General features: G+C 41.2%; 2 protein-coding genes across 3 annotated transcripts in view; both read left to right on the top strand.

The window, feature by feature from the left end:
- The first annotated feature begins 7 nt into the window (after positions 1–7).
- On the top strand, positions 8–9629 carry LOC106581130 (ribosomal protein S6 kinase beta-1). Of its 2 annotated transcripts, XM_045703818.2 has the most exons (15): positions 8–172; positions 1232–1275; positions 1407–1527; positions 1658–1726; positions 2261–2408; positions 2932–2989; positions 3243–3343; positions 4153–4243; positions 4374–4464; positions 4584–4691; positions 4775–4837; positions 5098–5175; positions 5272–5379; positions 8527–8639; positions 8747–9629. In XM_045703818.2, the coding sequence occupies exons 1-15, from the start codon at positions 104–106 to the stop codon at positions 9000–9002; spliced, it is 1518 nt and encodes a 505-aa protein (XP_045559774.1). In that variant the 5' UTR covers positions 8–103; the 3' UTR covers positions 9003–9629. The 2 variants fall into 2 exon arrangements, with proteins under 2 accessions (XP_045559774.1, XP_045559775.1); XM_045703819.2 differs by lacking the exon at positions 1232–1275 and having other exon boundaries at positions 33–172.
- A 4715-nt stretch (positions 9630–14344) lies between these two features.
- LOC106581132 (mediator of RNA polymerase II transcription subunit 13-like) overlaps positions 14345–24227 on the top strand; it is a 31896-nt gene continuing 22013 nt past the window's right edge. Inside the window, exons 1-6 of the mRNA XM_014162953.3 lie at positions 14345–15038; positions 16318–16552; positions 17366–17534; positions 22456–22601; positions 22827–23024; positions 23169–23354. Coding sequence (XP_014018428.2) covers positions 14973–15038; positions 16318–16552; positions 17366–17534; positions 22456–22601; positions 22827–23024; positions 23169–23354 — 1000 coding nt within the window. The 5' untranslated portion in view covers positions 14345–14972. The remainder of the gene's footprint in view (positions 15039–16317; positions 16553–17365; positions 17535–22455; positions 22602–22826; positions 23025–23168; positions 23355–24227) is intronic.

Raw genomic sequence — 24227 nt, 5'->3', positions numbered from 1 at the left:
GGTGCGCATGCTCTGTGTAGTAGCCGGTTATGGCCGCGGCGATGTGTGTTTGTCCATGAGGCGGGGAGCGCGAGCTATTTTCACGGACTGAACGAGAGCAGCGATGGCGGGTATATTCGACATCGATTTGGATCAGCCGGAGGAAAATGTCTCCGACGATGAGCTCGAGGAGGTAATTTGCTCGATTTTTGTCGCGTGTGGTTTCACAAGTATTCGATGTAACTGCTAATAGCCTTGTTAGCTAGCTTACTAGGCCTGTCGTCTTGGTTTGTTGCCAATGCATTAGGCCCAATTTTGACAATACTACCAGCTAACATTAGCTAGCCGCACAGATCAACCAGCTAAATGAACACTCATGAGCTGTCACTTGTTCTCAGCTTTCGCGAGATAGTTGTTATACATTGAATTACGACATTTGCATACGTACCGCGTTATACTAATATTGAATATACTGTTTTCAAACTTGCTGGGCAGTCTGTGCAGCAAAGGCAAGCGTGCTTTGGTTGCTGGTGTGCAACAGTTTATTTTGGCACTTCTGCAGTTTAGAACAAAATGGACTGGAGGTCTTTATGTGGACACAGGCAGATCCCAATTTGGACAAGCTTTTTAATCATGGTTATAGTGGACATCCACAGTTCTGATAGACCTATCTATGAACAATTTTCGACAACTAGCCAGTGAGTTGGTTGTATAGGGCCATGTTTAAATGGTATGAAATAACTATTCATGCACTGACAGTTAGCTACCAAGAATGACAACTTTAGCGTAAACATTTCGTAAGTAATCGCATCTCATGTCAAGGATTTTGGGCAACACTGAATATTACGTCACATGTTTTTTGGGGTGTAAAATATTTACCTCCATAAAGATTTAACATTTATAACATAATAAACGTAAATTAGGGGTCAATTCTAAGGCTGTCAAGAAAAGCAGTCTACAGCTCAAGATCCGCTATCCAGGGTTCTGAATTAAATGTAGACAATACAAATTGTAATTTAACCTGCTTTCACATGATGGTATGCTCTCGCATGTTGGCCTTTGTTGAGTTAATGTTGTAACTAATATTGCATTGATTTCAGTTGTCCTTGCGTCTAAGATTGAACACTTTTAAAATATAATCAACATTCCTGCTGAATCTAATGAGATGCTACTGCGGTTCTATGGCTCTGCAGTGATTTCAGTTATAAAGCAGATTTGTTTTTACAATGTGCTAATTCACATTTTCTGTCAGACTCAGATCAACGATTTCATGGACCAGTGCAGCGGCTTTGAGTTGTAAGTGTTGACACTTAGCATTATAAAGGCCTGGTCGATTAAATCATTATGTTGAGTAGTTATAGTAATTGTACTGTGCTACAGTCAGTGTATTGAAAGTGAGCATATAATTGCATGACTTCTTTCCCCAGCAATATGGACGACTGTGAGAAGATCGAGATATCTGAGGACAACGTCAATCAAGGAACAGAGAACATCAGGCCAGAGTGTTTTGAGCTGCTGCGAGTGCTGGGAAAGGGCGGTTATGGAAAGGTATCCTCCTCTTATTCAAATGTCTTTTCATAAGATTACTTTTATGACATTTTTTAATTCCATGTCACACTTGTCATTATTTGGCCTGGCCCATTGTCTTGAACTGGTCATTCCCTTTTTCTTTTTGTAGGTTTTTCAAGTTCGAAAAGTTGCTGGGGCAGCATCGGGGAAAATATTTGCAATGAAGGTTTTAAAGAAGGTACCTAAAAACAACATTCAAACACACATTTAGTACATAATTGGCAGCATGCATAGCCCTTAAGTGTGTCTCAATTTTGTCTCAAACTTAGTAAATATGACAAATAAACATTGTTTTATGTTGCTTCTGTGTACAAATATTTCCTTGGATCCTGTTAGTGGGTAAGGTCTTGTTGGTAGTTAGCCGTCTTTGCTGCTGCAGACTTGGCTGTTAAGAAGCTGTCTCAGTCCATTAGATTTTGCACAATAGATAGTGCTTTTGCTTGATCAGTGAAAGTGAAATGGACTTTAATGACAGATGCAGTCACATACCACTTCAAGATTTGTCGATCAAGCTATGCTACAAAAATGCACTGAAAAGCCAATTGCTTAATTTCAAACAGAACTATTCTAAGCAACACAGTGTTAGCACATTCTTGACAGTGGCTGCTTGTCGTGAACTGATAATGAAATGTATTTTATCATGTGGCTTTTGAAATGGCAGACTAGTGGTAAAAGCGTGAATAATGGTCATGAATGTTTTGGGGCCTTGCAGGCTATGATTGTACGCAATGCTAAGGACACTGCCCACACCAAGGCGGAGAGGAACATCCTGGAGGAAGTGAAGCATCCTTTCATCGTGGATCTCATCTACGCCTTCCAGACGGGGGGAAAGCTGTACCTCATCCTGGAGTACCTCAGCGGTCAGTAAATCAGGGGTCACACAGGCAGTTACATCGAACGACCTATTCACCCAAAGATGAACAACCATCCATTCTTTCCACACTCTTCCTGTTGCCCAAGAGTTGCTGGGGAGTCAGACTGAATCTCCTTCCATATTAGCAGTCCCAGTCATGCAGGTGGTTTCTTTTCTTAGACCAAAGGATGGTTTCACCAAAATGATGATTCAAATCATCTGAATTGGTTGTCACACACAGGATGTTGGCCTTTGCAAACTTTACATCAACACTTAATGGGCCTCTGCTCATTACATCTAACCATAATGTATGTAATAGTGTCTACATCCTGTCTGTGCACATCTAGAGTTAGAGAAGAATGCACACTATGGTATGTGAAATACAGTCAATGTCAGGATTCAAAATGTAAATGGGTTATTTTGGTGTAGTCTCCCCACAATTATTTTGTGCATTTGTACAACACTACAATTGCGTATTTTTTGTTGTTGTGTCTGTTTTCAGTTTTAATTAATTTGGTTGTAATTTTCAGGTGGAGAGCTGTTTATGCAACTGGAAAGAGAGGGGATTTTTATGGAAGACACAGCCTGGTGAGTAGAGATGACGAAAGGCAATATTGTCATACCATTGGCAGTTTTCTTAGATCCACTGCACTAAGACACTTCTTTGGAATATCCTACACTGTTATGTTAGTTGGTGAAAGGGAAAATACAATTTACAAAAGCAGTAAACTGAAGATTAGGGTACCAGGTGTTGGCTGTGCCTGGCACAGAAAATAACTTAGTAAAAGTCAGTATAGTGTGTGTATATACAATGTAAATGTGGTTTCTTTCTTATCTGCAGTTTTTACCTGGCAGAAATCTCCATGGCTCTGGGCCATCTGCACCAGAAAGGCATCATCTATAGAGACCTGAAGCCTGAAAACATCATGCTTAACAACCAAGGTAATGCTGGAGCTGGGCAAGGATGTCAGAACAAACATCCTGAGTTGCAATCATGTTCACTGCAAGTCAGACAATATTTGATGCTACATTAGCTGTAAATACATCCACATTTGTGCTTGTATATGCACTTCATGTTAGACATTAGGGCTGGGAATTGCCAGGGACCTCATGAGACGATATCACTATACTTAGGTGCTGATTCGATATGGGTTGTGATTTTCACAATTAAATATGTATTGCGATTCGATACTGAGATTTTATTGCAATTTGGTATTCCAAAAATATTGCTCATTATAAGTCTGCTGCTGAGAGACGAGAGAGCATGTTAAAACGAGTTTTTATCAGTCATGGAAATAAGTGGTGAAAACATGTTGCAACACTTTAAAAAGAAGATGGGGAACAAGCTATAGGATGACAAACACCAGAGTTTTGGCTAACAGCTGACTAGCGCTAGCTAATGCTACCTACAGTAGCAAAAATATTAAATAATACTGCGATATATAACTTGATTTCTTCCCCATCAATATAAGACACAACATTATTCTGCAGGAAATGTAATTTACTAAATGTTCTGCATAGCCACCTCAAAGTGAAATTGACTGACTTGTTTCTGTGTTGTGTTTTTCCAGGCCATGTGAAATTGACTGACTTGTTTCTGTGTTGTGTTTTTCCAGGCCATGTGAAATTGACTGACTTGTTTCTGTGTTGTGTTTTTCCAGGCCATGTGAAATTGACTGACTTGTTTCTGTGTTGTGTTTTTCCAGGCCATGTGAAATTGACTGACTTGTTTCTGTGTTGTGTTTTTCCAGGCCATGTGAAATTGACTGACTTTGGGCTGTGTAAAGAGTCCATCCACGGCGGCACAGTCACCCATACTTTCTGTGGCACCATAGAGTACATGTAAGTCACACTTTGTAAAATACACACCACCTGTTCTTCATGGAAATCTGTTGAAAGCTGTGCAATTTTTATATATTGACTGCCTCAGTCTATCATGAGAAGATGTATAAAAAAATGGATGTTGTGTCAGGGCCCCAGAGATCCTGATGAGAAGTGGACATAACAGAGCAGTGGACTGGTGGAGTCTTGGAGCGCTTATGTATGATATGCTGACTGGAGCGGTGAGTGCAAAACTTCTCTCATAGCCTCCTGCTTATAATGATGTGGTAATACAACAACTTCTATTACAATCAAGTGGTGTTGACCCAAGGTTATTATTTTGTTCTTTCTTCAAATGTAGCCACCCTTCACTGGTGAAAACAGGAAGAAGACCATTGACAAAATCTTAAAATGCAAGCTGAACCTCCCACCCTACCTCACACAAGAAGCCAGAGATCTCCTGAAAAGGGTGACTATTTGTTGAAACATTTTACCTTTTTATTTTCATTTTTTGTAATCACCTATGTATTTATACTAGTTCTTGTTTTTCAGCTGCTGAAGAGAAATGCCTCGTCAAGACTTGGAGCAGGGGCCGGAGATGCTACAGAGGTGCAGGTGAGAACAAGAGAAGGAATGGAACATTTTTGGATGGAGTGACTTGATGCTGTCAAGAATGAACTGTAACCTCATCCTTGAGGGCAGGAGAGTTTGAGATTTTACCCCATTCTGGCAAGCGCCACTTTCTGTCTCAAGCCTTTGATCATAAAACAACAGAAGATGACCCTAAATAGAAGTGTTCAAAAGTGAGAAGGGAAAGGGAAGTATTGAAATTAAAAAGCTATTGTTATAATTATTTTCTGATGATCTTTCCTTAGGCTCATCCCTTCTTCCGACACATTAACTGGGAAGAGCTCCTGGCCAGGAAAGTGGAGCCTCCATTCAAGCCTTTCCTGGTAAGCAGCAGAAGAGCTTCTGTTTTGTTTTAGACAACCTTTCAAGCTCTCACAGGCGTTAGACTCTGTAACACACCTGATCTCTTGTATCCATAGCAATCCGCTGAAGATGTGAGCCAGTTTGACTCTAAGTTCACCAGCCAGACACCAGTAGACAGCCCAGACGATTCCACGCTGAGTGAAAGCGCTAACCAAGCCTTTCTGGTAAGACCGCTACATATCTTGTTAGGGATTACATTTTTAAAATTTTATTTGTTTTTTGGCCTTTTTTTTACCTCTTTTTCTTTCTTTGTTACATGCACATTCTACAGACATTTTAAACGGAACAAAAATATAAACACAACAATTTCAACGATTCTACTGAGTTCCAGTTCATATAAGGAAATCAGTCAATGGAAATTAATTCTTTAGGCCCTAATCTATGGATTTCACATGACTGGGCAGGGGTGCAGCCATGGGTGTGCCTGGGAGGGCATAGGCCCACCCACTGGGGAGCCCGGCCCAGCCAATCGGAATGAGTTTTTCACCACAAAAGGGCTTTATTACAGACAGAAATACTCCTCAGTTTCATCAGCTGTCTGGGTGGCTGGTCTCAGACGATCCTGCATGTGGAGGTCCTGGGCTGGTGTGGTTACACGTGGTCTGCGGTTGTGAGGCCGGTTGGACGTGCTGCCAAATTCTCTAACCGACTTGAGGCGGCTTATAGTAGAGAACTTGAGACATCTGTAGCATTGTGTTGTGTGACAACTGCACATTTCAGTGGCTTTTTATTGTCCCCCGCACTAGGTGCACCTGAGTATTGATCGTGCTGTTTAATCAGCTTGTTGATATGCCACACCTGTCAGGTGGATGGATTATCTTGGCAAAGGAGAAATGCTCACTAACAGGGATGTAAACACATTTGTGCACAGACTGAGAAAAATAAGCTTTTTGTGTGTATGGAAAATTTCTGGGATCTTTTATTTCGGCTACATGTTGTGTTTTTATTTTTGTTCAGTATACATAGTGGCAAGAAAAGTATGTGAACCCTTTGGAATTACCTGGATTTCTGCATAAATTGGTTATAAAACGTTATCTGATCTTCATCTAAGTCACATCAATAGACAAACCCAGTGTGCTTAAACTAATAACACACAAACAATTATACATTTTTATGTCTTTATTGAACACACCGTGTAAACATTCACAGTGCAGGGTGGAACAAGTGTGTGAACCCTTGGATTTAATAACTGGTTGACCCTCCTTTGGCAGCAATAACCTCAACCAAACGTTTTCTGTAGTTACGGATCCGATCTGCTCAGAGGTCAGGAGGAATTTTGACCATTCCTCTTTACAAAACTGTTTCAGTTAGGCAATATTCTTGGGATGTCTGGTGTGAACTGCTCTCTTGAGGTCATGCCACAGCATCTCAATCGGGATGAGGTCAGGACTCTGACTGGGCCACTCCAGAAGGCGTATTTTCTTCTGTTAAAGCCATTCTGCTGTTGATTTACTTCTGTGTTTTGGGTCGTTGTCCTGTTGCATACACAACTGAGCTTCAATTGGCAGACAGACAGCCTTACATTCTCCTGCAAAATGTCTTGATAAACTTGAATTCATTTTTCCGTTGATGATGGCAAGCGGTACAGGCCCTGAGGCAGCAAAGCAGCCCCAAAACATGATGCTCCCTCCACCATACTTTACATTTGGGATGAGGTTTCATCCCAGTAAAGTATGGTGGAGGGAGCATCATGTTGGTGTTATGTGCCATTTTTTTCTCAACACATAGTGTTGTGTGTTCCTTCCAAACAAATAAACTGTAGTTTAATCTGTCCACAGAATATTTTGCCAGTAGCGCTGTGGAACATTCAGGTGCTCTTTTGCAAACTTCAGATGTGCAGCAATGTTTTTTTTGGACAGCAGTGGCATCTTCTGTGGTGTCCTCCCATGAACACCATTCTTGTTTAGTGTTTTACGTATCGTAGATTCGTCAACAGGCGTTAACAAAATATTCATACAAATATGATTAGGCCTCTCATAGACTAGGCCTTGTAGAAAGAGGGTCAATCAAGTTAGGTCTGCCAAATTAATGTAGCATAGGAAAAAATATAAATCCAGCCATAGAGTATAGCCTATCATCAAAAAGAAAATGGTTTATAACATGCACAATTAGATGCATCATCTATATAGAACAAGCTTGACTAAATTCGAGCCTCCTTTGATTGTCTCTTCTGGCTGCCACCAAAAGCCCCCACCTTGGAGACAATCGATCACATTGTGGAGCTGCTAATCTGCACGAAGTTACAGGCTGACTACACCGCTCGAATTGCAAAATAAATGTAGAAATCTATGTTATTCAATTATTGCACCAACGAGCGTCTGCACTGCCAAGGGCTAAAATAGAAGTCAGTTCTATTTCTGACGCAGATCGCGCTGCAAGTCCTGCCTCTCCCATCTCCTCATTAGTTTATAGAAGCAGGTACCCACGTGCCATCTCCTCATTGGTTATACACACATGGGTGATTGAAAGACAAACGAGGTCAGTGGCGGTAATGCATCTAATTTATGAAAGTTGCTAATGGCAATATAAAGTCAAGAGAAGAAAAGGTCTGGAATGAGGAGAGATGACTAGAAACGATTCGGTTGACCATTTTATGCGTGGATTAATTGGTGGAATAGAGGACCTTGTGCATTTCAGGTAAAATAACAACTCAATGTTTATATCCCAGGACAAATTAGCTAGCAACAGCAAGCTAGCTAAATAGGACAAATTAGCTAGTATGTGCACGCTAGCTAGCTAAAGTGCCATACATGTTTACAGATTTTCGACCTGTCCCCAAATTAATGTGATTGGTTCAGAGTTTGTTTTGATATTTTAACCTGCGTGTCGTGATCGCGTTTGGTGTGGGGGGACAAAATTAATTTATGCACGATGGCACACGCGCACAGCTGGTTTGAGTTCTGTGTTATAAACAAAGCGCAGAATATATTGCCCAAAAAATAACACATCTGATTTGGAGAAAAGTAAGGCGGGACATCCGTTAAACTGTAATTCAACTTGTCCAGCTTTATACATTATACATCGTGTTTTAAGTCATAACTATTATAGAACATGAGCTTTTAAACCCACCCAACAGCTACTCAGTCCATCCCACCTATCTCCGTAAACCACCCTCTTATTATTTCCATGTGCCATATAATTTAACTGTGCTGTGATGTTTCACAAATTCTGAACCTGTCTAATCGCATAGTACATGTGTTGTGTTCATTTTGCTCATAATACAAAATCATGACAGAATTCACCTTCATTTCTCCTTAATACATTTGTAGGCAGTACTGGTGACCATAACCCCTCTGTCATTGCTTCTGCAGGGCTTTACGTATGTTGCTCCATCAGTACTTGAAAACGTCAAGGAAAAATTCTCATTCGAGCCAAAAATCCGCTCACCCCGACGGTTTTTGGGGAGCCCAAGAACACCAGTCAGGTATTCCATTGTTTCAGCCTCTACGGCTGTTCCTACATAGCTTGTGCAGTAACACTGAATATGCCACATCATCACATAGTCATAGTATGTCCCCTATTCCTTTTCAGCCCTTTCAAGTTCTCTGCTGGTGACGTGTGGCCCCGGGGCCCCTTGATGCCCGGCGGATCCGCTCTATGTCTCCAGTCGCCCCAGGAGCAGGTCATGGAGGTGTCCGCCCCAGAACAGATGGAAGTGCAGACCAGCTCTGAGGCCTCTGCGCCCCTTCCCATTCGCCAGCCTTCGGGAGCCAACCTGTCCCAGTTCAAACAACAGGCCTACCCTGTCATGGCCAAGCGGCCCGAGCATCTACGCATTAACCTATGACCAGCAGCTCATCTTAGACGATTTTTTAATTTTTTATTTGTTGATATTTCTTCTCTTATTTTTTTAAATATAAAGACACTAGAGACTATGAAACATTACATTTCACTTCTACACACACATCACTACCTGAAGTCTCCCTCGGGCTTTAACCTCCAGTGTGCTGCAGCTGAGCTCGGCGGACTAGGCCACTCCTTCAGGTCCCCTTGACCTCTTCACCCTGACCCCTAGCAGGACTGGACCAGCGGGACGGGGCATCACTTTGAATCTTTAACTTGTTTTTATTACTCCATCCTACCACGAAAAAAAGGAATGAGAAAATGTATAAAATGTGCAGTATATAAAATATCATCCAAAGTGCTTCATGTTTGATGATTGAATGCTTATGAGGAATTAATTGCTTTCACTGAACACTTGGGAGATTTTACAGTATTTCTTGAAGATTGCTTCCTGGCTCAGAATGAAATCATGGATTATTGTTAATTGAAAAATATGATTGGGAGGATTATCAATAAGCTGAGGTTCTGAACATAGCTTTATGTCTTAATACAAAAGAAATGCATCTACTGTGCTATATCAATGATGGATCAATTCATGAGGGCCTCAATAAAAACAAATGTTTACTTTTTACATTCTTTCACTTTTAGTGTCAATTACTTACTGAATGGGGACATTTGGTTATTATATTTGTTCTTGTGCTGAGAGAGAAGAGAATTGTGTCAGGTAAGAGCTAAATGAGTACATGCATATCTTCTATAATGGTAAACATGAATAATGACTCATAGTGTATTTTTAATTGTTGGAAAGGTACCATTGCTTAGTTGGACTAGAATTGCTGTGACAAAGACCTGGGACTATGACTAGACTTTAAAACGTGTTAAATCTCCTGGTTCGTATCCTGCCGAGATTAAATTCTGCTGCCTGGCAAACTTTGGCATAAAGTAAATATGTTCAAGTCATTAACTCAGCTTTCCAGCCTGTCGTACCAGCTCGCCTTGAATAATATTTGCCAGCATCAACAACCTTGTATAAATTATTTTCACGTCCTCTTCGCTGTGGAAAAGTCTCTGCTTCTGTCCTATAAACCAGCAGTACCAAATTGAGAGCCAGATTGGGTGGCTGCTGCCAATTTTGGTGAAAATACATTTCTCAAACTGGAGCTGCCGCCACATGGTACTGCATGACTAGATGCACTTGTTTGGATTTTGCCTCCCAAACATTAACTAGGCAAGTAAGTTAAGAACAAATTGTTATTTGCAGAATGACAGATTTTTACCTTGTCAGCTCAGGGATTAGATCTAGCAACCTTTCGGTTACTGGCCCAATGCTCTAACCACTAGCCTTTCCTGCCGCGCTAAAACAATGATACTGATAGAGTTTAGACTCAAAATGAACCATGTATTTGGATTGCTGTCATACCTTGTCCATTGGTTTCCTTACCCTGTAAGCAGTCTGTTATTTTGTAATTTGGGTGTATCCCTTTAAATATGAGGTATAATACTCCCCAGAAATCTGGATCAAAAGAACGGGCAACAGTTTGGTCAAAATGCACTGCGTGCAAGACTGGTCTTCACACCAATGTTCATATACAGTACCAGTCCAACATTTTGTACACACCAACTCAAGGGTTTTTCTTTATTTTTACTATTTTCTACATTGTAGAATAATAGTGAAGACAAACTATGAAATAACACATACAGTTGAAGTTGTACATTTACATACACCTTAGCCAAAAACATTTAAACTCAGTTTTTCACAATTCCTGACATTTAATCCTAGTAAAAATTCTCTGTCTTAGGTCAGTTAGGATCCCCACTTTATTTTAAGAATGTGAAATGTCAGAATAATAGTAGAGAGAATTATTTATTTCAGCTTGTATTTCTTTCATCACATTCCCAGTGGGACAGAAGTTTACATACACTCAATTAGTATTTGGTAGCATTGCCTTTAAATTGTTTAACTTGGGTCAAACATTTCGGGTAGCCTTCCACAAGCTTCCCACAATAAGTTGGGTGAATTTTGGCCCATTCCTCCTGACAGAGCTGGTGTAACTGAGTCAGGTTTGTAGGCCTCCTTGCTCGCACATGCTTTTTCAGTTCTGCCCACAAATTTTCTATTGGATTGAGGTCAGGGTTTTGTGATGGCCACTCCAATACCTTGACTTTGTTGTCCTTAAGCCATTTTGCCACAACTTTGGAAGTATGCTGGGGGTCATTGTCCATTTGGAAGACCCATTTGCAACCAAGTTTTAACTTACTGACTGATGTCTTGAGATGTTGCTTCAATATATCCACGTAATTTTCCATCCTCATGACGCCATCTATTTTGTGAAGTGCACCAGTCCCTCCTGCAGCAAAGCACCCCCACAACATGATGCTGCCACCCCCGTGCTTTACGGTTGGGATGGTGTTCTTCGGCTTCGCAAGCCTCCCCCTTTTTCCTCCAAACATAACAATGGTCATTATGGTCAAACAGTTCTATTTTTGTTTCATCAGACCAGAGGACATTTCTCCAAAAAGTACGATCTTTGTCCCCATGTGCAGTTGCAAACTGTAGTCTGGCTTTTTTATGGCGGTTTTGGAGCAGTGGTGTCTTCCTTGCTGAGCGGCCTTTCAGGTTATGTCGATATAGGACTCAATTTGCTGTGGATATAGATACTTTTGTACCTGTTTCCTACAGCATCTTCACAAGGTCCTTTGCTGTTGTTCTGGGATTGATTTGCACTTTTCGCACCAAAGAACGCGTCTCCTTCCTGAGCGGTATGACAGCTGCGTGGTCCCATGGTGTTTATACTTGCCTACTACTGTTTGTACAGATGAATGTGGTATCTTCAGGCGTTTGGAAATTGTTCCCAAGGATGAACCAGACTTGTGGAAGTCTACAATTTTTTTTCTGAGGTCTTCGCTGATTTCTTTACATTTTCCCATGATGTCAAGCAAAGAGGCACTGAGTTTCAAGGTAGGCCTTGAAATACATCCACAGGTACACCTCCAATTGACTCAAATCATGTCAATTAGCCTATCAGAAGCTTCTAAAGCCATGACATAATTTTCTGGAATTTTCCAAGCTGTTTAAAGGCACAGTCAACTTAGCGTATGTACACTTCTGACCCACTGGAATTGTGATACAGTGAAATAATCTGTCTGTAAACAATTGTTGGAAAAATTACTTGTGTCATGCACAAAGTAGATGTCCTAACCGACTTGCCAAAACTATAGTTTGTTAACAAGAAATTTGTGGAGTGGTTGAAAAACGAGTTTTAATGACTCCAACCTAAGTGTATGTAAACTTCTGACTTCGATGGTATTTATATATAAAAAAGTGTAGGTCAAATAGCCCATTGCAGAGCTTGGAGGTGTGTTTTGTATCATTGTCCTGTTGAAAAACAAATGATAGTCCCACTAAGTGCAAACCAGATGGTTTCGCTGCAGAATGCTGTGGTAGCCATGCTGGTTAAGTGTTCCTTGAATTCTAAATACATCACTGTCAGTGTCACCAGCAATGCACCATCACACCTCCTCTATGCTTCACGGTGGGAACCACACATGCGAAGATCATCCGTTCACCGACTCTGCGTCTCACAAAGACACGGCGGTTGGATCCAAAAATCTCCCATTTGGACTCATCAAACCAAAGGACAGATTTCCACCATTCTAATGTCCATTGCTCGTGTTTCTTGTTCCAAGCAAGTCTCTTCTTATTATTGATGTCCTTTAGTAGTGGTTTCTTTGCAGCAATTTGACCATGAAGGCCTGATTCACGCAGACTCCTCTGAACAGTTGATGTTGAGATGTGTCTGTTACTTGAACTCTGTGAAGCATTTATTTGGGCTGCAATTTCTGAGGCTGGTAACTCTAATGAACGTATCCTCTGCAGCAGAGGTAACTCTGGGTCTTCCTTTCCTGTGGCGTTCCCCATGAGAGCCAGTTTCATCATAGCACTTTGTGGTTTTTGCGACTGCATTTGAAGAAACTGTCAAAGTTATTGAAATGTTCCATATTGACTGTCCTTCATGTCTTAAAGTAATGATGGACTGTCATTTCATTTTGCCTATTTGAGCTGTTCTTGCCATAATATGGACTTGGTCTTTTACCAAATAGGGCCATCTTCTGTATACCACCCCTACCTTGTCACAACACAACTGATTGTCTCAAACCCATTATGAAGGAAAGGAATTCCGCAAATGAGGTTTTAACAAGGCACACCTGTTAATTGAAATGCATTCCAGGTGACTACCTCATTAAGCTGGTTAAGAGAATGCCAAGAGTGTGCAAAGCTGTCATCAAGGTAAAGGGTGGCTACTTTGAAGAATCTCAAATATAAAATATATTTTGATTTGTTTAACACTTTTTTGGTGACTACATGATTCCATTTGTTATTTCATAGTTTTGATGCCTTCACTATTATTCTACAATGTAGAAAATAGTAAGAAAGAAAGAAAAACCATTGAATGACTAGGTGTGTCCAAACTTTTGACTGGTACTGTACATTGGATGCAAGAGTTTCACTCGTGACAAACATAAAATAATCAACAAGGGTGCTTTCTGTCACTCTACAACTGAAATTGTATGGGGAATATTTGACAAATGTATTCTGATAGCTGTAACAGTAATCTCCAAAATAATTATGGATGTGAATTAATAAATCTATTTGTAGACACTAGAGTGCCCTGGAAATTAAACATTATACCCTCATGTCATCAGCTGGAGTTGAAAGTATGCCAACTTCTGTCAGCGCTCCCCCAAACAGTTATGTGTATGTTTGAGATATGATTCCCCCTCCTTAACCTCTATTTACCCTTTTCTCTACCTTATGTCATATTCCCCTCTAATAAAGAACAGGGGAAAACTTGCAAAAATGCTAACATTTAGTAAAACTGTCCTATTGTGCCCTGTTTTGGTGACATATTTTACAGTAGTTCTGTATTTTTATTTAACTAGGCAAGTCAGTTCAGAACAAATTCTTATTTACAATGACGGCCTAGGAACAGTGGGTTAACTGCCTTGTTCAGGGGCAGAACGACAGATTTTTATCTTGTCAACTCGGGAATTCGATCAAGCAACCTTTCGGTTACTGGCCCAACGCTCTAACCACTAGGCTACCTGAAGTGGATTAGCTGCGATTGACTGACTGGGACTAGGATGAGAGTTTCCGTTTTTTTTACTATTTCCATTAGATTATGGTTGGCTGGAGCCTGAAAACATAATGATCATTATAGGATGAGATTGGCTTGATACAAAGATGTCTTTGGTTTGATCAGTAAACTCAGTTACGAGCTATCAGTTATAGTGTGACGCCCCCCCCCCCCCCCCCCCCATTACCACAAATTGGCCAATGGGAGTTGGGAGGCAGAGTTGTCCTCTTGGCCGCCATTAAAGAATTCAATCCTTGAATTCAAATGGCAACCTGCAAGACCCGAGAATCAGTAAACGCAAATGCTTACCCTTACTGGACATTTACATCGTGATGTCAGTATTTTAGTGAAAGTTTTGATAGTTTTATCGGATTCCGGAGACTATGGGGAATGTAAGGGTGGTGTTAGCTAACTGTTTTATTTAGTCTGACTTGGCTATGTTAGCTTAACTCGGGGAGGGGAGCGTTTCTTTGCTCTGAACTTGTTTTAGATTACATCACTTCATGGTGAGGCTGTGGTATGGTTCGTGTATATATTTTAGTTAACGTATTGTGAAGTAAAGTAAGAAAACGGACTCGAAGTGGGGGTTGATGAATTTGTTAGCGTAGAAAGCTAACTAGCTAGTTGTGCTAGCTGGCTATTAAGACAGCGAGACTGTTTAGCCAGCAAGAAGCTAGCATAGTGGCTAGGCATCAACCGGTTGTATAAATAACTAGCAAGTTAGCATCTTAGTTTTCTGGGTTAGTTGACTAAATACTCAATATCCAGATCAAATAACTTAGCTGAATATTGCTCTTCTCGGTAACTGAGACGATGGATTGTTCAACCACGCTGTGAGGATGAGTTCATGTTTTGTACCAAACGGGGCCAGTTTGGAGGACTGCCACTCCAACCTATTTTGCCTGGTAAGTGATTAAACTATGTTGGCATGCTAACGTTAGCTAGCTCAAACTGAGGCCATAAAGCCATTTTGGCTAGGTAGCCAGCAAGCTAAACCGCTTGAGTACAGCTGACTGGAGGCGTCAAGGCCTGTTCTAGATTACTGGCTAATGCAATTTTGCAAGTGAGTTAACTGTAGTTAGCCAACATTAATACTTTGTTGATACGATGTTAGTTTATAGCAATTGAAGTCAACCAGATTCAACTACAAACATACTTACTTAGCTAGCTATCATTTCGCTAGCTAGCTAATGATGGCTAACTGGCTTGCAAGGTTCAGGTTATTTTGTGAGGTTGTCTGTCGTTGTGAGATGTTAATGATTCTTCTTCACCTCATTACCATTGGCTATATATTTGATTTTAATTTATTCTATCCAACTAACTGTTACTTAGCAACTAGTCATAGTGTACATTAGCGTTTGTTTACAACTTGATGCTTGGTTAGTTAGTTATGGTTAACTTTTTAGGCCAACAATATGAGCCTATGACTAGGTCTACAGTATTGTTTTCTTCAGTGAGCATTCCTATCACCAGTGCTGTCAACTACAACTCATGAAGCTAGTGAGTTGCACACTTCCTCATTGTAGTGTTATGTGGTACTCCTTTCAACAGGGTACCCAGACAAGTGTACCCTATATGAACTATAGGCCAATAGTTTTAGTGATTATGAAACTGTATATTTTATTAAAACTAAGAAATGTCTTGTCATATTTTGAATTGATTCTATATTCTTGTTCTAGAAAATGTTGCATAGCATTCGAAGGTATTCTATATTGAGTATTCTAGGTAATAACCATTGGCACTAAATACTTTGATAGAAATGGGTTTCTCGCCCTTTGAACCCTAAAGACTAATGATTTGGAAGGTTAGGTTGCACTCAAAGGAACAACTGCATCCTTTACATTTTGTATTTGGAGGTACTTCACACTGGTTAGATAAAGCAGCTGTTAAAGTTGTCCCAGGAGTTAGGCTACTACTGCACTGCTTTACATTCAGCCGGCTTGCATCCTGTCTCTGGGCCAATCCCAAATGGACCCTACGCACTTTCGGAGATCTGCAAGGAAGTGGGTGGTATAAGCAATATGGTGAAACTTCCATCGAGCCTATCAGAGGGCAAGGTGGAGCTATTAACATATTAGTTGCACCTGTCAAATCCTCTCAGATCTCTACAAGTGCATAGGTTCTAGTGTCCATTTGGGATTGGACCTCTGTCTCAGCTCTCTCTTTTCCCACCCCATCCCCCAGGCTGACCTGACTGGGATAAAATGGCGACGTTTTGTGTGGCAAGGGCCCACCTCCTCGCCCATCCTCTTTCCCGTGACAGAGGAAGACCCCATCCTGTGCAGCTTCAGCCGGTGCCTGGCGGCCGACGTGCTAAGCGTGTGGCGGAGGCACCACACCCCGGGTCGCCGTGAGCTCTGGCTTTTCTGGTGGGGGGATGACCCCAGCTTCGCTGAACTCATCCACCACGATCTGTCAAGTAAGGGCAAGCCTCTGCTACGGGAAGAGATGTTTGTGGCTCACATGGCATTGGAGTTAGGATAAACTCTGACTTTTGGGAGAGAGGCTGCCAGAGTCATGCAAGGCACTGCTCAGATGAGTAGTCCAGTAGTCCACAGCCTGACGCAGTTCAATGACTACCTGCATCTTTCACTACCAAAAGATGCAAGTAGTTTACATGTCGGGCCTACAGTTTTAAGGTCTACTTGTTGTTGGGAGGGGGTTTGCACACCACGATACCGGTCAGCTGAAAGCCTAAATCATAAAGTCGCAGCTCCTGTTACAGTAGTTAGCTGCCTACAGGGTGAAGCTAAGTGGCTGCCTGGTGGCTAGATCTTATAGTCCTTGCCACTGATAAAACAAAGTGAACATTTTTGTTTAGTATCTATGCTACACTAGTCAAGTGAAATTCCCTTTTGTATCCCCACCACCCGTCAAACTGTTGCAACAGTTCATCATGAAAGCTTAAAGGGAAACTCCACTCAAATGATGTTTTGGATATGATGCATCATGATTATGTGGGTGGTGACGCTTTGCTTCTTGAATGTCCATGAAAGCTACACAGTTTGACGACTGTTTTTGAGTGGATTTTCCCTTTAACATATTATTTACATGGTTGCATAATGTGTTGAGTTCCATCGTAAACATTGGCAGATGGTCAAAAATTCCTATCCAATCTTGTTTGAACCCATAACAAATGGCAACACCACCAATCCTTGTTCTTGTTTACAGTTGTGATGTTGATGGAGCATTCAGCAGCTATCTGACTGTCTTTGCTCTCTCCCTGGCTCAGGTGAAGAGGAAGGCGAGTGGGAGAGCGGGTTGTCCTACGAGTGCCGCACACTCCTGTTCAAAGCTGTCCACAACCTGCTGGAGCGTTGCCTCATGAACCGCAGCTTTGTCCGTATTGGCAAGTGGTTTGTCAAGCCCTACGAGAAGGATGAGAAGCCCATCAGTAAGAGGTAAGAGTCCCCATATTAACCCTCTTCTGTAACCAGTGCATTGATATCTTCATCAGTTTTGCGGAGTGCTGTGGTGACTTTCTAGTAAATTTCTACAGCAGGTCAACCAGGCATCCTCATCCAGTGTAATTCCTTATTGGTTTTAGTAATGTATTGCACTGGATTAAAAACATCTGCCAAGAAAGTAAATTGGTTGGCCACAAATGTAGGCCTATAGTAAATTGAGTGAATGCCAATGGAAGTTGTTAATGACGTGCATTAATGTCTAGTGTGAAATTCAGCCGTTTCTGACATGCTGAACACACCGCTCGCGTTACAAAATAAATGTACACGTTATTCGACTATTTCATCCAAACTGCTCGCTCGCGTCATCAAGCGTCTGCATAGCCAGGCTCTAAAATAGAACTTTGTTCTATTTTTGACGCACTGCAAGCCCCGCCTGTCCCATCTCCTCATTGTTTTTTTGGATCATATACCCACGTGGGTGATTGAAAGATGAAATGATGTCCACAGTCCAGTTGGTGGTGGTAATGCACCTTATATGGCGGTCGGCAATCAACTTTTTAAACTCCAAAGAAGAAGACTGAAGGAGGAGCGATAACTAGAAACTAACTAGGTTTAACCTTTTATCTCTGGAATAATTGTCGGAGTAGAGGACCTTGTGCGTTTCATGTAAAATAACCCAATGTTTATATCCCAGGACAAATTAGCTAGCAACGGCAAGCTAGCTAGCTGAATTGCAATGAATGTTTCATGTGTTTCGACCTGTCCAAAATGAGTATAGTTGGTTCAGAGTTTGTTTTGATATTTCAACCTGCGTGTCCTGATCGTGTCTGGTGTGGCTGGACATAATCAACATTTGTGTGATGGCGGACCCACTCACGTGCCTGATCTTGTCAGCATGTGAATGTGATAGTTTTCCTTTTACTTGATGTTCGGGCATATGCTTTGTAACACACAGGCCATAGAAATGTACACACTTCGTCATTGACTCCCTATCTGACGCTTTTGTCCCTTATGATTTATTCTTGAAATAAACCCTGAGGTTCATTGGATAGATGGATTCAGTGAAATCCCCCTAGGACACTTGGCTCTTCAAAGGCAGCATATGTTTAGTAGCCATTCACATGTCCACTTCAGTATCCTTTTCTGTTAATAGCCCTGCTGGATTACTTCTTGGATGTCTGGAGAGTTTCCTGTTGTCCGTAGATAGTATTTTATTGGGGGCAGGTGAATGTATACTTGTTCACGTGAGTCAGCCCTGCACAGATTCTAATCTATAAATTACCTCAGATTCCAGACAACTACTACACTGCCATTAGATATTTTGGAAACATTAGGGAATCTATGCGGAGCCTATCTCAGGCTGAACAAGCAGCAGATAATTATTTTCTGCTGCTGAGAGTAGACATGCATACTGTATTCATTTTTGCCCTGTTATGCGTCAGCATGCTTTAGTTTGCCTGGCGGCTAGGCTGACCCAACGAGTGTGCTCTCATAAGCCCTTAAAAGACCTTAGCTTGTAAAACGTGAAAAAAACACCAATAGTACTGTTTGTAAATTTGAGACGCCCTAGCCAGTATACACTTCCTCAAAATAGTCAGATTTATTCAAATAAATCTGTCATTCATTTTGAGGTTTTTGCAGAGAAGATCTTAGTCGAGCAATTTTACATCTAAGATGTTTGGTGTTGTATTTCTCAATGGAGGAGAAAAAAAAGTGCGCGAAAACATAAGTCTCCTTGAATGACAAAAAATACTTAATTGAAGAATCCCTACTGTTGACCAAACCTAGATGAAGGGGCGTAGACATTGACTTGCGCCCTGAAAAAATATACCCTAACAGCCTAAATAAATAAATAAAACCTTGACAAGTCCAAAACTAACAAAACCGTCACAAAATGTAGTCATAATATATGCAAGAACTCTTCGGCTGGGAAGCATGCAGGCGCTTTTAAGTGGAATGACATCACAGTTTTGGCTTCCCCTGCACTCAAATGGGGCCTGGGGGAATCCTGGAGAGCCCTAATGGGCTAATTTGAGCCCTGCCTGTTTTGTCTGCCCTGGTAATTCAAGCAGTGCATGATCACTGGGGTGTTAAGCTGTCATGGTGTGTTTACGGGTGTGAAGTGTGTGAGAATTGTCCACAATGTTCAGGTTGAAGACATCTACAAGTGGGTGTTGAAGAGCAGTGCCTCCTTGGACTTGGTGAAAATGAGAGTTGGTGTGTGAGTGAGATTCAGCGGTCTCACTGTCGCCTGTACTCTGTCTGGTCTTTGGAAAATGCTGAGTCTGCATTGTGGTTTTACACAAACCTTGTCAACAGGAACTATTTTGGTGTGTTTAGCCTGCTTGGCTGTGCAGCACTAGTGAGGAAATAAAGCCTTGTTTCAACATTTCAATTCTATAATAGTCTCTGTTATTTTTAACTAGGTGATCACATTTTGGCCTATTTAAGGAAAGTAGGTGTCTTGGAGGATCACTTTTAACTGAAACTAAAATAATCTGTCTGTTGTCCATGCTGGTTGAAGGCCAGGCCTCAGGCCTTAATGGCCATTTTCCTCACAGTAAGCAGTCATTGTGACCTGGAAGTAGGTTTTAATGGCTTATAAGTCAGTATGTGAGTAGAGCAGAGCGAGAAGCGGAGCGTGCCTAGGAGCGCTCTCTTCACCAGCTCAGGGCATGTCCGCCCCAGCATGCATTTGTAGTCTACTTGTGTGCTACTATAGCCCCTTGCTTTAGCTACTGTCATGGAGTTAGCTAAATATTTTCATAAAGAAACTAATAAAGCACACAAGTGCTAAATCAAGGTGACTTACAAAGATGAGTACCAAGAGAGGGAGTGCGGTGATTGTAGTGTCCACAACTAAAGAATCATTGTGGAATCTGAAGACACATATCCCAAAAGCAAGATGGTGTACTTATTGTGTGCACATGCTAAAATAAAGGAATGTGGTGGGTAGATAACTGTATCATTGTAGAAAAGTATTTGTAAACTAAAAATCAGATCTCTTAAATGTTTACTTCATTTCCGTTGTATTATTTATACAATAAGCCATAATTGATTTTGGCCTAATAGGCCTGGGATATTCCCACATTCAAGGAGCTTTCTGTTTTGATTGGGGCCAGTACAACAAAAGAAATGCATGAAATGTATGCATTCACTACTGTAAGTCGCTCTGGATAAGAGCGTCTGCTAAATGACTAAAATATAAATGTAAAAATGAAATGAAATAATGTACCCTACCAAAATAATGTATTTTAATTCCTCCTTCTGGCTACTGACCTGTTTAGTGTTTATATGCTGTTTAATATGACATGTAGCCTATTTGAAATGATGTTCGCTGCTTATATTTACTGTTTCATGTTTATTCAAGTACTTTTCATTCGAATCCATATGGTTTGGTTTCAATACTTAAAAACCAATTGCTAGGTCCAGGTAGTCACAAAAATAGATGGGTGTTGGTTAAATTGTGATTTTAAAGAACGGAGCGCATTTGGGCCAGCAGTTTTCTTTTCTTGTGGGCGGGTTTTAGCGGAGCGCCCTCATCGGGATTTCCAGCTGCTTTCTCTGTGGTGAAGACATGGGCCTGTCGCTCTAGGAACAGACCAATAGCCTGTCATACAGTCTTCAGTTGTATTTCTGGGATGTTGAGACTATTATCCTTCCAGCAAAGTACTGGAGCTGCTATCTATGTAACACAGACTGTAAAAGCTTTGATTGTAAAGATTAGTTTGACATTGATAACCCTGTCTTGTGCCTTCTCGTGCCAACATTCCCACCTTTTGATTGAACTTTATAGAAAATCAAGGTTTTTGTTATGATTTAACTGGAAAACGGGGGATTTTTCAGCCATTTTAATCCTTGGGCGGGCCACCTAAGCATCCAAACAGTAATTTAAAAAAAAAAATTCACTTTTGGGATGGACAAATGCTTTCGGTGTGAACTTAAAACCACATATAAAGTATGTTGAAAAGATAATAGACCTATTTTTTTGTAATAATGTCTTTGTTAGTTCTCAATCACCAACATAAAATCTAGACAGGGAAAATTGAAAATCCCCCAAATAATTAATTTAGCAGTCTTGATTTTATGTTTGAGCATAAGAACACAGCATTAGCCATGGCAAAATGCATACAATTGCAGGAAATTAACTTTAAAACTATAACATTCTCTCTACTCCATGGCAGAATATGTAGAAAATATATTTTTTGTAGCAAATTTCATGATCTCCACTACATGGTGAAAATTGTAGGATTGCAGATTGGCTTAAAAATACCTACACAGCCAAGATGGTGGTGTAGAGAGATTCAGCAGTGCCGACCGCACCCATTGCCACGCCACACCCACCACCTACGCTCCTTTTTGATCCAGAAGAAAACCCTGGAAGTATTTTTTTATTTTTTTTAATCCGTACATTTACTGTTGTTAACTGTTCAGTGTACGTATAACATGAGTGAGCCTCAGGCAGAAAGAAAGATGGCACCGATTGTAATAAACCAGTGTATCCTGACTTGCTCCGTCTGTCAAGAAATCATGCAAGAAGATCTTTACTCTGCATACAGCAGCAAATCTTTGTTTACCTTTCAGTTTCATTTCCAGCCCAAACGCTGCTAACAGCCTCATATGATTGTAGATTGTTTTGGTATAGTTTTTTTCTTTCATGTCTGAAGTGTCCTGTCAGGTCAAGGACAACAGACCTCCCTGTTAAACCATTTTAATTGTTCTCTTTTGCATTTAGGAAATCTGTAATTTTGTCCTGTTACCAGTGAATCCAAATGAGAATAAATCATTATTTTGCTTTCTGTATCTGATAAGACATTGAATCTTGTGTTTCACTCGGATTGCTTCTCTGAAGAATGTCTTACCTATATTTCCAGATGGATCTGAGACTGACTGTGTTTTTCCATCCCTTCTGCAGTGAACACCTGTCATGTGCGTTCACCTTCTTCCTGCACGGGGACAGTAATGTGTGCACCAGCGTAGAGATTGCCCAGCACCAGTCTGTCCAGCGGCTGAGTGAAGAGCACCTGAGCCTGGCACTGCAGAATGCCAGCCCCCTGCAAGGTGGGTCTTAACCAGCCATGGCCTATTGATACAACAGTTAAACTACCTGTCATTGGTTAGATACTGTAATTTCCATAGATATTAATGATCTTTTTTTGTCAAAGGCAATGTCGCTGAAGTATTTATAATTCAAGCATAGTCTAGCCTGCTCTTATAATTCATTTATCTCTAGTCAAGACTCTATTCTGACCTGTGCTTACCTCACTTCATATCCCCTTTCTACAGTCATCTTGAGTCCATACGGTCTGAACGGGACGGTCACGGGCCAGTCCTTCAAGATGTCTGACCACCCCACCCAGAAACTCATTGAGGAGTGGAGGCAGTTCTATCCCATCAGCCCCAGCGCCAAGGACCGCCCCGAGGACAAGATGAAGGATGCAGACTGGGAGGACGACTCACTAGCAGCCGTGGAGGTCCTTGTTGGTAAGATGGGGATGTTGCTACAGTTGAGTGTGTTGTCCAGTGTGTGGATGTGTTATTTTCATGGTTAGTATGTGGTATTGCAATTGTGTGTGTTTTCTGAAGGAGGCTGTCACTGACTAAATGTGTTGTGCTGATCTGTTCCAGCTGGAGTGAGGATGGTGTACCCTGCCTGTCTAGTACTGGTTCCCCAGTCAGACCTCCCTGCCCTAGCCCCCCAGGGCTCAGCCAACCCCTCAGCCATCCTGTGTGAGGGCCAGGGGGCCCACAGAGACCCTGCCATGTCCTCTGTCACCCTTACCCCTCCCACATCACCAGAGGAGGCCCAAACAGGTAGCCTTACCATTTACTAATTAGTCTATTAGCACCACAAACACTGCAGGTGAAATAGGGTATGAGTAGCTGTCTGGCTTCAGTGTCCATCTTTTGAATGATTGAACCTGAACGCATCAATGTTTAATTATTTTATAAAACCCTTTTTACAAATTGCTTATACAGATACTCAGCCTAAAACCTCAAAGAGCAAGCAATGCAGAAGCACAGTGGCTAGGAAAAACTCCCTAGATGGGTACATGAAACTCATAACTGATTATTTTGGTAAGAAGGATTTACTAATACTGAGTATTATATTCATTTATACAATGGGTGGGTCTAATCCTGGATGCTGATTGGTTAAATACCGCCTTCCAGGCGATGTCTATTCCAGAAGTTACCACTGGCTAAATCTATGACGTTGTAATGCCTATTTACTGTTTCATCTGACTGTTCAATCCACTGTCTCATCAGCCCAGCCAGGCAATTTATGTAATAGATCTACACTAAAAGATTTGTATTAAGGAGACTTGTATTAACCTTGCTGTCGGTCTCTGACATTTGCAACATTGTTTCAATATTACATTCGATTTCCAGCTGTCCCATAGTAATGAACGTGTCTGATGTCAGGACGAGCCAGTCAATTATCATGAATCGGCATAATAAACTCAGCAAAAAAATAATCTTCCCCTTTTCAGGACCCTGACTTTCAAAGATAATTGGATTTTTACGAATTAACTTCACAGATCTTCATTGTAAAGGGTTTAAACACTGTTTCCCATGCTTGTTCAATGAACCATAAACCATTAATCAACATGCACCTGTGGAACGGTCATTAAGACACTAACAGCTTACAGACGGTAGGCAATTAAGGTCTTGTAGGCCTGTTGTAAG

The sequence above is a fragment of the Salmo salar genome, chromosome 20 (assembly GCF_965601325.2).
Source record: "Salmo salar chromosome 20, fSalSal1, whole genome shotgun sequence".
Classification (NCBI taxonomy): domain Eukaryota; kingdom Metazoa; phylum Chordata; class Actinopteri; order Salmoniformes; family Salmonidae; genus Salmo; species Salmo salar.
Note: the sequence above shows the minus strand (reverse complement) of the source record. Positions and strands in the feature narration are given on the sequence as shown.